This window comes from Scomber scombrus, chromosome 6 (assembly GCF_963691925.1).
Source record: "Scomber scombrus chromosome 6, fScoSco1.1, whole genome shotgun sequence".
Classification (NCBI taxonomy): Eukaryota; Metazoa; Chordata; class Actinopteri; order Scombriformes; family Scombridae; genus Scomber; species Scomber scombrus.
The window spans coordinates 13,823,250-13,837,476 of NC_084975.1; the positions used below are offsets into that span (position 1 = coordinate 13,823,250).

General features: G+C 39.3%; 1 protein-coding gene across 2 annotated transcripts in view; it reads left to right on the forward strand.

Moving 5' to 3' along the window:
- furinb (furin (paired basic amino acid cleaving enzyme) b) overlaps nucleotides 1-14,227 on the forward strand; it is an 87,609-nt gene that overhangs the window by 51,227 nt on the left and 22,155 nt on the right. For both annotated transcript variants that reach the window (XM_062420304.1, XM_062420305.1), the window contains exon 6: nucleotides 80-156. In XM_062420304.1, coding sequence (XP_062276288.1) covers nucleotides 80-156 — 77 coding nt within the window. The remainder of the gene's footprint in view (nucleotides 1-79; nucleotides 157-14,227) is intronic.

A 14,227-nucleotide genomic window follows, 5' to 3' on the forward strand; every position in this document is an offset into this window, starting at 1 on the left:
CAACTGAGGACACATGGGTGTATAACAAGAATATGAAATTATATAAATGGTGTCTTAACCTTTCCCATGTCTCCTTCAGGACCCTGAGGCCAGCTATGATGTTAATGACGGAGACGCTGACCCCCAGCCAAGATACACACAGCGTAATGAGAACAGGTAATTTGGCAGCAAATGCAACAATCTGGCAGCATCATGGCTAGTAACTGATCTTAACTGCTTCAACAATGAGCTTTCAGACACGGCGATTTGGCAAACAGTCACAGACATGAATACATTTATTGTCAGCCTGAGCAAACACATTGACAAATAACAATTTATATAATAACAGCTCACAAATAAATTAGACTGGAATTGGGATTTCCTTTTTTTTTCTTTTTTCTTTTTCCTACCAAACAACACTCTTCCAACCATTGTTGTGTTTGACTTTGAATTAGCTCCTTTAATATATGAGCTTACAGGGAATGACACTGTTGAGAAAGTACAGAGTCTATACGGCATTTGGTCCAGTGCTTTTGGCTGAACCTTTACATTTAGAAACCAATTATACAAAGTTTGAAAGCATTGGTGCAGTCTTACGACAATGTCTCAAAAGAATTTGTTTGTTGTTGTTTTTTTTTATTTCTTGCCCCTGTACACAAGCCAAGCCGCTGTAGCTGCATTTCAAGGTCCAGCCCATACCGCCCCAGAGCCACTTTGGCACTTATTTGTTGTTTATACAATACTTGTTTACTTGCCCTCAGTGATTCATGCTCTTCCCTTCCAGTCTTTGGTGATCGCATTAAAACATGTTCGCCCCAGTTTAACGATGGAACACTAAAGCTCCAGCGAGGGTGAATCCTAAACCATCAGCCCCTCCCTCTGTCTGTTTCTCCAAACGCTATGGTCGTCTGCCTTATTCCAATCCCCCTGGAGCAGATGAGAAGCTGCATCCCGCTTCTGAAATGCACAGCAGGATTTGTCTCAAATCTCTCTATTTCTGGGATGACTGCCACAGAGTCTTTTTGTAGTTGTTAGTTGTTTGTTTTTCTTCTTTATTTTGGTTTCAAAGCACACCATCCACTTGTAGTCAGGGGGAGAAACTTAATGAGCTTAACAAGTTTTTGTAGAAACTATTGTATGGAAATAGAAGTGTGACTGCGCTGTTGTTCTGATTTGAACTTTAAGGCTGTTTATCTTTCTAAACCCTTTCCATTGTACAGGTAGCGTTATTTGTTTTTCTGTCCTCCTCTGAATGATCTATTCATCTGCACTTTTTATTCATCTTGAAAGAGGTTAGTATCAGCAAGTTTTTGAGCAGGGGCCTCATTTCTTGCCGAAAGCTTGAGCAACCATGCAGAGCAACCCAGGCCCTTACTGTCAGTGTAGAGTAGATCCCACTCTGTCCTGCTGATGGAACAAAGCACTACTGGAGGGGATAACTCTTTACTTCTGGTTCACTTCACCGCCCCAACTGTACCATACTATTACTTCAGAAAGACACACACACGTAATAAAAACACAGAATGCGCAAATTTGCACTCACACACACTCTACTGTCCGTGTCTGTTGAATTACCAAAGCAATTATCTTGGGCTGGATCAATTTATGGGTGTGCAGTGAAAAGCAAGGGTGTGTCTCTGTGTCTACAGTGTGGAGCTGTGGTGTTTGGAATGACCTATGGACAAATTATACCCAACGAGTTATGTAAATCACCACAGAGTTATACTGGCCGACAGTGAGTAATGCTCACAACCTCCCTCACAATGAGATTATATGAATATATTCATAGGACAACAAAAAGCAGAGGAGAGCCGGAGGCGGGTATTTTCCGTAGCTATGAAGGCCAGTTCATTTGTGCTGATGACACGCACGGCGGATTTTCGAATTCACTTTCTCAGGCTGTGTAGTCATGAGTTGACAGCTCTGGCAGTTATTGTTGAAGTAGGTACTGGCTAAGTTGAAGGCTGGTTAAAGGCAGGCCAAGCAGGTAATCCATTTTGTTCTCCATCATGACAGTGTTTGTCTTTTTTTTCTCCTCTGCTTTCTTCCACTTCTCCTCTATTTTGTCAGTATGATATGGATGTAGTGGGTGGGTGCAGAGCAGAAGATAGTAGGATTGATTTTACCTTCTATTTCAAGCCTAGGAATCAGTTGTCACTAAAGCTCTACACTCTTTGTTTTCTTTCCCCAAATACCTTTATGAGCACACAAAAAAAAGAATCCTTTCAGACCTTTCTATCACTCATTTGGACAAAAAAATTATAGAGCAATAGATCGGACCACATTATAATTTTGCTGTAATTTAAAACCCTAAAACAATAATACTGAACTGTCATGTAGCCTGTAGTGATGAACATACTATAGTTTATAATGCTTATATAAAAAGTACTGATCTCCACAGTTTCATCTATAACTCCAAAACATTTTTAACTTGCATAGATGTTTTGAGTCAGTAAGTTAATAGCAAGACAAATTCAGTTGAGACTCACTTAAACTTTCCTAAGACCCCTGCAGTCCTGACTGTGTGAAACCGAGGAATAAAGGAACATTATCTTGCTGTGCTGTGTCTGTAACTTCTACCATACGTACTTATATCAAACCATATTTATTACACATCAACACTACACACTACTGTGCAGATTTGTCATCGATGAGATGTGCGGTAGTGGTCATTGCTATGTCGAGGGTTTGTACGCACCGGAGATCACTTGGTAGTCAGTCTGTGTCATTTTCTAAAATACTTTGTCCTTTATCTACAGAGAGTCTTTTAGATTGTTTTTAGTGCCCTATACTGGAGACAAAGAAATGCTTTTAAATTGTCAAAGCACAAACTTAGAACCAAACATAGCAACTGACCTGCCTTACTGCCCCCTCATCTTCACGTTTAGACACACACACACTGCATCGCTTTCCATCTAACATCCCTGTGGAGACCTATCAGCTCCTATAGCGAACTTTTCACAGGGGTCGATTAATTTGGATCCACATGCCTGCACTCTGACATTGTGTAGGGACAAGCTTTATTAAGTGTGAATGGCATGCTAGAAAGGCCTGGTGTGTCCTTCAGTCCAAACTAACCCATCAGCAACTAATCTCAAGGCTAGGAAGATGAAGAAAGAGGTCTGGTGGGTAATCTGGATCTTGGCATTGAGAACGACTAAGACGAGTGTTTGTACGCTTCTCTCCCCATACCAGATTGCTCTGTCCTTGATGGCACATGGATTTTTGTTTCTCTGACTATAAAATTGCCTCTTCAGCAGAACTTTCCTGGATAGGAAAAATGGTTAATGCACCTGCACCAGTCATTGTAGAGGACTCATCTTAAGTCAAATTTAATGTCTCATGACATTAGTCAAGGTCGGGCAGGCATCCCCTGAAATAGATGAATGGGGGAAACCTTTTGCAATTATTAACAGCTAAAATATTAGATGACTTTTAAAAGCCTACTTTACAGTTTGAAAAGAAAGTGATTAACAGTTTATGACCCATATTGGTCACTATTATTGGTTAATGTCTTTATGAATGATAAACAAATGCATAAGGAAGGTATCAGTAAAGAGATGAATACGCTTCTACATATTCTGACCTATTTCTTGAATGTGAAACATTTATGAAACATCTTTCATTAATGAAGCTTTTAAATATTAATATTAACAAATTATTCCTAAATCTCTCTGTGCAGTTGTCTTTAAAAGTTTTTCATCTGTCATCAATGGTTTCCAGTTGATTGTTTTTATCTTAGTTAATAGCAAACCTAGAGCTGTGCCAGAGGACAGACTGGAGGTTAAATGTTTCTTGGCTTCACTGTCAAACACAACTTGTCTAAAAACATTTATTAACATAATTGGTAGTTATAAGTGGTAAGTAGTTTATTTAAGTATGTGTAACCAAGGTGTATTTTGTGTACTTTATTGACTTAAAAGGAATCTCAATCTAAAAAAAGAGAAAATGTCAGTGGGGTTAAACACTTTCAGTAGGCACTGTGTCATTAGCCAGACACAGATAGAGAAGTGGCTTCTAAGGCCTGAAAAGTACCCTATTTAAGTATATGAACTATAATGAAAACACCTGGGGCCAGATTTCCAGGTTCATGCCTAAAACTGTGTGTATGCAAAGACCCAGAAATATGCATATCTTATTCTTCTCTTCATCAGATTAAAGCCTTGCATAATCATTGTTACGTTTTGTAAATCTTGGTCATTGAGAAACTCGGCCCATCTGCAGGAGCCTCATTTCCACTCCCACAATCAGCCATGAATGGATGAAGACACGCCCTTAACCAGCTATTTTCACATCAATTCACCGCCTGCTCAACCAGTCTGTACACCTGTCGAAGAAACAAACAGGAAGGAAGTACCATTTCACCAATTGTCTTGCACTGGTGAGGTTCTTCAACAGAAGAACAGCTGTCATTACTCATGGCCATTACAAATGGCTGTGCGGCTCCATATATCGGCCATATCATTAATTCAACACATGGACCTGTAAATCATCGTCAGCAGTGTGATATGTGCGAAATGTAATCAATCATTAGTTTGTAGCACTCGTATTTAAACCAACTTTAGATGACGTGACACAACTAAGAATAAAGAAATAAGAATATTAACAGCATAATAAAAGTTGGACTTTCAAATAAATTAAAAGAATTATGAAATGAATCACTGTTATGTTTAGAAAGGTGCCTTTAATTGGCATTTTACAAATATCTCTGCAAAAGGTAAAACAACAAAATACCACACAATCAGTGCAGCTGGTTATCAACCTACATTACATCACCCTTAGCAAAACATGTACATCTGGTTTGAAGAATGCATGAGGTGTGCGCATTTGCACTGCACATTCTGTGTTTACAAATACCAATTTATGTACTGGAAATGGCGTATGCATGGTGAATGTATATGGTGTATATGCCACGCATCTGGCACCTGGTCTGTCCTCCGCACAGCCACAGCTGGATATAAGAAACCTAAATCGTCAGGGGGATGATACAGGACAAATCACACTGATGGAGAGTACAAATCAAAGACGACAGCTTCCTCCTGCGTTGTCTGCTTTAGCTCCTCTGTTACAGTGTTTGACACAGCAGGTCGCGCCAGCGCTGTATTGACTTTACTGCTGACACATTGTAGAACATAGCGTAGTGTGGAAATTGGCATTCCTCAAGCATCCTCATACTCTTATGTCAAGTATATTTCTGACATAAGAGAAGTAGGTTTTCCTCAGTTGTGTAAGGAGGAGAAACAAGCAGTATGTTATTCAGTGCAGGACTTCTGTGTCTAAATAGAGAAATTGTTTCTCAAGCCATAAAGAATTCTTGAGGAACATGCCATCTACCAGTAGATAAAAAAGTAAAGTCTGCTGTCTAGTGAATGTACTTTAATAAAAAGGAAAATTGTGGAAGCTCTATTATGAGACCTCATTTGTCATTCTGATCCCGATGCTTGACAGTTTTACAAAAGTTTTCTCAGACTCTTGTTGGAGACAGAACAGAGAAGAGGAGCTGCACACAAAACCTCTTTTCTTTGTTTACTCTGGCCATCACATGCCAAAGATAAATTCCCTCCACTGTTTATATTGAGTTGATCAATTATTGTTTACAAAGCTGCCACCCTTTGTCAAACCTGAATAATGTAATTCTGCTTCCCTCCATCTTGTTTATTTTGCTGGAGACTGGCTTGTTTATTTTCCAGACAGCCAGGCAGACTTGGGGAGGTGATGCTGGCAGGGCCCTCACTCTTAAACCCGACTCCTCTGGCTTTCTGTCTGCTTTACTAATAATATTTTTGCTCGTGGAAAGGACAGTGTGATTAAAAGCTGCTGTTTTCTAAATATTTTGACCAGGCATAGCTCACAGTGATTAAAGGTGACAGTCTTATACAAAACCCTATTCTGCAAGGTATTGTTGATCACTTAGAGTCAGTCAATAATTACCCTGCTCAGTTGACTAGATACTGATGAATGGGATGTTAAAGCAGGTGTGTCGGTGTGTGAAGATAGTCCAGTTAAGACATGCTATGCAGTGTTACTCTGGTAGCTTTTAAGCCTTTTAGAATGATATAATCATGCTTTATTGTTTTGCAGATTTAATCTATCCAATAACTGAATTGCTGTGCGTTGCTTTCATTTATGTCCTTTTCTGATATCTTATTATTGGGCTATGGTCATTTTAACCACAATAGCACCATTAAAGTATTTCTCCTACTGTATTGCCGTATTGGCCAGAATATTTTATTCAGAGAGCAGCACAGCATTTACTGTGCTGTGTCACAGGAAAAAACGACATGTTTTTCTGGCCCCGTCTTTGTAGAGTTTTCTTTTTTCTACCCTGTCTGCATAAGTGTCCTCCCACATTAGGGCAGGCAAGTCAGACGGATTGGAGAGTCTAAATCGCCCATAGGTATGAATGCTCATGACAGTTAGTATGTCTATGTGTAAATGCCTGATAATGGACTGACAACGAGTTTTTCCCTGCCCACTGTAATTCCACAAAAGGCAGAAATAAAAAATAATTTGTGTGAGTGTTTTTCTCAAACCAAAGAAAAATAAACCCTGGAATATGAAACAGGTCTGATCATCTTCTTTGCAAAGATGGAGACAGAAACTCTGTGGTTGGCCGCACAATGAAGGGATCTCCACTTCACACTCCAGTGTAACCATTTGAACAGACCTGCCGCAGGCCACAGCTGAGCTGAGCTGAGCTGAGCAAAAAATAGCCTAATCCTTTTGGGCAGCTCCAATGAACGGCCCCTATTCAGTCCCTCTTAAAACAGATATAAACCAACATGGCAATGCCAACTGACAGATCCTACAGTTAAGCCAAGCATGGGTTAGACATCAGTCACACTTGGCGATGCATATTTCAACACACATGCCCCATATAACACAACACAAACAAGTGTATGGATGCGCTTGGGCTCATCAACAATCAGTAAACAATGACTCATAGAGCATTTACATACTATGTAAATGCTGTTTTTAGAGATTAACCCATAGGGACTACACGGATACTTCGGCATCTTCCTTTTGATTTTGACTTTTCTTTTCTCTTGTGAGTCCCCCAACTTTATGGAAGAACTTTACTAAATCCCTGAAGTACCCTTTGAAGTCAGATTTATAGTTTTACTTGAAGGTGTAACACATATAGCAGGGATATGCCATGGCAGGACCACAAGAACTGGGATTGCTTATCTTGGGCCCATTGTGTTTTCTCCCTTGTCTATGCTGGTAGATGTTGCGAGTAAAGATAAAATGACCAATTTGAAGAAAAGCTTATTGTCTGCTCTTTTTCAGAAACACACACAATAAAGCCATTTCCACTGCAAATCTTCCTGCTTTCACTTGTGTCACAAAGTAAATAAAAGAATGAAAACACACTTACCGTGAGGAATATAATTAAAGCCTGACACTGCCTGATCACATACAGTACATCTGTCTACTGTTGCAGTGGTGCTATCAACAAGTGAAATCTTAAACATCAAAACCTACACCATAAATACCTACAGCAGACATCCCATTAACTCCTTGGGTCAAGAAAAAAATCCAGCTTTAGAACAAATGCCCCTCATGTTCATCATGATTAGAGTGACTGTGTTAGATGACATTCCTGCTTTCTCCAGTAAATGCGAGCAATTACTTGACCAAATATGGTGCATTGTCCTAAGGAAAGAGATAAAAGCATTACCTCACTCTGTTCCCATTGCTGCTTCTGATAAGATAAGGGAGGTCACATTGGTTGTGTGGCTACAGCGACTGTAGTTCAGTAGACGTTTATCTAAGATTTGTGTAAGCTTTCTTGGGTCTTTTCTCCACAGGATATCTTCTGGACAAAGTATGTAGCTTTTGCCATCTTCTGGCTCACAGACTAATGATTTATTTATTGTCTTTCTCTGAGATTAGGCTGTACTATATTTAATGGGTTTTGTTGTATTCCCACAACTCTTGCTCAAACATTAACTTTCTCAATCTTTTTAATCTACACTTGTTCCTGACCTCAGTAATCGTTGTGTCACCTCTTGCAATCTATTTTAAATGGAAATAGAATCGAGGCGTTTGGTAAAGTGTATTGGAAATCGTTTAATTTAATGGACATTTGACAGATAAAATTGTGGCTTTTCGTAAATTCTTTTGTCTCCTCTGGCATGTCTGAGCCTCCCGGAATTTATTAAAGGGGACCTATTATGCTTTTTTCCTATTTTCAGTTATAGATAATAGGACCATACTGAATTTTTGGGGCTGATGCTGATACCAATATTGGAGAGAAATAAATTCTGATATAATCTTTTATAAGCCAATAATCTTATACAGAATATATTAATTAACACATGATTCCTCAAATGTGGTCATCAAACATTTGTGAAAAAGCTATGTAATGGAAGCTTGAAATTTTACAGTTTAACAATAACCTTTATTGTATAAAATGACATCAGTGTCCTGAAACAGTGAACTTCTTTAAACTTGAAATAAGAAAGTATACATAAAAATGCTACCAATACAGTATAACTTAAAAAATATATATATGCATATATATATATAATATAAAAATATTGGCACATACAGTATATATATGCCAACACCAATATATCTGTGATAGACCAATATCAGACGATACTATATAATATTACAGAATCAGATGTTCATATTAAACGTGGGCGAAGTATCAAATAATGAGGAAGATGTATGTAGTAGTAATCCCTGTGAGCAAAAAGTGCCAGCATCACACTGTTCTGAACGCTCTGCTTCCAACATTTTTTTGTACTTACAGCCCGAGTCGAGGTCAGCTTGTGAGGGATTTCTCTAAATGTTCATGTGCTCCATGACAGCGTGCAAGTTCACTGCTCGCTCTGCTAACATCATGGCATTTTTCCATTGTCTCGGGGGTAGTCATGACGAGCCAAGAGTTGAGCTGGCACACTGTGAGTGTTTTTCAATTACACAGCCTGACAAAGTAAAATAGGTCATTTACCTGTTAGAGGTGTGCTGGTCGTCTTTAGCTTTTCATCAAACATCATCATGACTATGGCTGTTTCTGCTTTTACTATTCCTCCCTGTATTATTTCTAACGGATTTGCTGAACAAGGAGTTCCAAATTTCTTCGTGTTGTTATGTTGAACAGCTTTTAGCACCACTAATGAATGTCCACTAATTTGGTGAGGAACATTTTTCATTTCCTGTAAATACTAACTGCTTTGAATGTAACTAAACTTTAAAGTAAACAAACAAGAAAAATTAAAGAAAAAAACAACATGAAGTGTCTTAGTAAGGTGTTGGGCCACCACATATCACCAGAACAGCTATATTTTACCTCAGCATTGTTTCTACAAGTCTCAACTCTACTGGAGGGATGAACACCTCATTTAATGTTTCAAAATTTAGATTATTCCAAAATTTCGCATAGGTGTTCAGTTAGGTTGAGATCTGGTGACTGTGAGGGCCATAACATATGATTTGCATCATTTTCATGCTTATCAACCCATTCACTGATCCCTCGTGCCTGATGGTTGGGGACACTGTCATGCTGGAAGAGAGCACTCCCATCAGGATAGAAATGTTTCATCTCAGGAAAAGGTGATCACTCAGAACTTTGTATTGATTTGCCGTCACTCTTTACAGGGACAAGTGGACCCAAACCTTGCATTCCTTAGTTATCATACTAATGCACAAGCATCATCAAATGTGCGTTGTCGACCACAATTTCCAACCCTATTTACTGATGTCTTTTCCCTAGATCTAAACGCAGATGCCAGTTGAGCAGTCTTTGTCAGTGAAGCTTCTGCCATTCGTGCCCTAACAATCAACTCTCATTCAAAGTCACATAGATCTTTTCCTCTTGCCATCTTGAAACAAAATCAGAATCAACCACAGAGAATGATTGGATGTTAATTGCTTGATTGGACCATGCAGTGCACCTGTGCCGAAGCATCTGCCTTCATTGTGTTTCTCCACTCCTTTATTCAGGTTTTTCCTTTCTGTCTATGTGGTACAGTTTGCTGGCTAACCAAACCACCCACGTGTTCATCCGTGCACATTTGTGCTTGTCTTAAGCTGAATGTCACTGCAGTTAGATTGTAAGGAAACCAAAAAACCTAAGTGCAATGATGGATTATCTTATAGACTAATCTGGGGATGATTGTGAGTCATGTCACTTTGAATGGCCAAGCTTATTTGTTTGAGCCAGAGTGCACAGAGAGGAGATGAAATGTATGGAAGAAAAAAAATGATAAATGGAGGCAAAATTGCAACAGGACTGTCAGGGGAGACTAGGGTTGGTCCGATGGACGATGCCATGGCCTGGCTGTGTGTCCATTGGTGATGGCATTTAACACACTGCGGAGTGGGGTAGCAACACTACTGGCTGTGCTGAACACACGTTCAGATGGAGCGCTGGTAGAACAAATGCATAAATATTTACGTACAAGCCTGGCCATGGCCACTAAGTTAGAGGGTTTTCTTCTCCATCAATAGCCATTTCCTGCAGGTACATTGTCATCTCTGCTGTGGCTTTCTGATCTGGTGTGAGAGTGGCTGCTGTAGCTGATCTTTTTCCAAGAAGGCTGCCAAGCGAGCTTTTCTTCTTCTTGGGTTCCTCCTCTCTCACTTGCGCGTGTGACTTCTGCTGCCGCCGCCATCTCCGCTACCAGTTCTGTTCTTATATCACTTAGCTCAGGTGAACTTTGAAATATTTGTTATAATATGAAATTATATAATACTATAGTAACAAAAAAATAATAAAATACGTAACAACTCCAACCCCCCGCCTCCCCCCCGTCGCCGATGCCATCGGCCATCACCATGTTTTGCTTTGAACATCGTCGATCGTCCATTTCCTGGACATCGCCCAACCCTAGGGGAGACAACGCAAAGTGATGGTTACCTCAGAGAAACTGCCCTCTTATGACGAATGAGGAGGAAAACTTTTTCTGCAGATTGGGACCTACTGCTGTCAGAACTGGAAAATCTAGTAGTGTCCATGGATGAGTACAAATGTATTTACAGCGTTTATCAAAATTGTTGTCGGAATTACAGTATGTAAGTCTCCATCATTCAGCTGTAGTCCATGAAAACTGCACAGTGTATATCTTATTAATTTATCCTTGCAATTTGTAAGCTTGCAGACATAAACCATTTTATTTAGTTACTACTTCTCTAGAAGGACAAATGCTGTGAGGCTGTGGTTAGCTCAGCGTCTGTTTACAACGTCATTACAAACCAACGTGCAAACTGCTCCAGATGTAGTTCCCTATACTGCTTATACTTTTAGCCATGATGCTACTACAGGTGGCTAGTTCCTGTGTTTACTTTGGTTCGGACTCACAAAAAAACTTTTGAAGCGATTCATTTAAAATGTAAAAGATTATTTCAAAAGCAGTAAGAGGCTGACAGAGGGTACCCCGATAACTGTCATTATACATGAGGTTTTATTCACCGGAATCTCCAGAATCTCAATAACAGAGCAGCAGAGAGCTAGCAGAACATATAGAGCTACATTTATTAGAAGTACATCAGGTTCAAATAAACCATATATTTCCTTTAAAACAGACTCAGACTGGTATGCAGCAGTGACTCACTCCATTATATTACAGAGGTAGCATGAAAGGTCAAATCGACATTAGGATTGCGTGGGTTTTGTGGCCACTTAACCTGTGCAAATGAGACAAAAAGAAACTGTTTAAGTCACAAAGTACCCAGAAAGGGTGAAATGCACCGCAAACTACACTGCCAAGCAAATAGCGTCATGGTGCGCCTGTGCCATTTACATGTATGTCAATTAGGTCATATTCATACATTGAGCACAAAATTGGCCCCTTTCTATGCAAATAAGCCTCATTGCAAAAACAGTGTAATTCACAAAGACCAGCGGTAATTGCTTCACACAGTTAGGGTGGAGTTGTTAGCATCTTCAGATAGTTGGTGTTAACTGTCAGCACACTCACACTCTCTCTCTTTCTGTCTCTTTCTTTCTCTTCAAATCTTCAAGCTTATGAAACTTGAATGATATTGAATTGATATTGAATGATATTAAGGGTGAGATCTGCAGTCAGACAGGAGGGGATCAAGTGGTGTTGTGGGCTTATCTCGGATTTAAAAATAAAAATAACACCGCTGACGGAGCTCAGGACTCTTCCTTACAATTTATCCATATAGTAAGGCGCTGCTTTATTACAAACAGTTCCATCGTATAAAGCTGAATCTGCGTAGATGTGTAACAGATCACAGAACATTGATTGCCGTCAGATCCCAATTGATCTGGCGTTAATTAAGTTAGCGCTGCTGTGCCGCACGCTTAAATGTGCACAGGCATTTATTGTTTCAGCTGCTGTGTGCTGCTGCAGCCAGCTGTAGGCAACAAACATCATCAGTACTGATGTTTCTGTTAAATCGCAGATACATTCAGTGACACCTGAACAACATTATTCTAAGATTTGGACATTTATCTAACCTGCCTGAGTCACATTTATTGTTATATTCTGGCATTTGATGTTTCAGTAGATTGTGTCAAAGATGCAAAATACTAGAGAAGTAAAATAAGCAAAATACATGAAAATTGGTATGTGATTGTTAAGAGGTCTGTGTTTGCACACCTATGTCAATTAACCAAAATTGAGGCTTTTGTGCTCTCTGTAGTTTTCATTATGGACCAATTTGTGTGCTGCAAAATGAAGAAAAGCCTGAAACACTGGACACAGCTCAACTTACTCAATCAAATGCAAAAACAAGGACAAAATGCACTCAGCAAAACCTAATGTCTGTGTTTGCGCGAGCATATCATTAGCGCAATGTCTTTTGTGAATAGGACCTTTAAAACAGGGCAGACTTTGGATGTAAATGTTTTGTAGTTCACAGTGCTTTAGCGGATGCAATCAATTCTTTGCAAATTTGGCCCTTAGGAACCCCTATGCATTCAAATACAGATTTGATCTACTTTAGTTTTTGTGTTTTATGTTAGACACACAGAACATTAAAATATAAAAATTTGAGCAAATTAAATTATTTGTGTATGTGCTTATATTTTTGTAGCGTGAGAACAAAGTATTACCTACATGCAAATGATTAGCATGAGAGCTACAGTAGTGGTATAATAGTTCAAATGTTTCTGGGTTGAAATGACCGACAGTCACCATTCAGCGGCCACTCTGCAGTGTTTCAGTACGTAATAACATAATTGATTTGTGTGGACGAGCTTGTATGGCCAGTCAGTCAGACATTGTCAGTCGCATAGTGGGGAGCTAAAATGTAATGAGTGGGCAGGTTTGTGTCTTTTAGTGCTTTAATTAAACAAAAGATACTTACCAAAAGGTACGCTGGCCACTTCACATGGACACAGACATATTCTGCCGTATCGAAATCAGCATGCATAGAATCTGATGAACTGTGAATGTGCCTCAAGGTTATTCATACGCTGAAGGTTTCTTTAATAATCATATATATGAACTGATTGGTTTAATAATTCACTAACGTGAATTGGGTCATTACAGTGTTTGAAGCTGTATTTTTCACAAAAACTACTGCTGCTAGATAACTGTCTGATGAAAAATGGACTCCCCACATAACAAGTCTTAATTTAACCCCTGAGTATATATATTGTTCTCGAGGGAGCCGTCAAGTCACCATCAACTGCCACTATTAATACAATCTGAAATGAGCTAGTTAGCTGTAAAACAATGTAGTTTAACCTCTTGATAGCAATGATAACATTTTAATTGCATTCCTGATGTATTACACCCTGCCACGTGTTGTAACAGTGAAAAATAAACCCTGTCAAATCATTTGAGTGCTTGTTTAAAAATCCTTTAAGTGCTTATAGTTGGTGACAGTGGGGTCATGTGATAAATTATGTATTAGGGGAAACATGTAACTGCAACTTTGTTTTGTTTTTTCATTTTCATACTATCCTTTTGTCCTGTGCTCTGTTTTTATAAACTGACATTATAAACTCTGAGCTTATTAAAAAAAAGGAAGGATGATTAAGAAAAAAACCATGGTGATCCTCTGGTAAAATATGTTAGAGGAAACGAAACTGTGAATTAGCGGGTGGGTAATACATCACACAGCTACACAGACTCTAATCAGGATCCCAGCTGGAGGCGTAGCCGTGCTCTGACCCTGTGAAACGACTTTGTCCTCTGCCTCATCATGAGGGAGGTCGGGAGATCAAAAAGGAAGTAATTTTTAGCTCTTCCAAAACAATACTGTGGATGTAATTAGCTTCGTTCCGATAACATTCACACAGCACGTCCAAGAGACTGGTGTG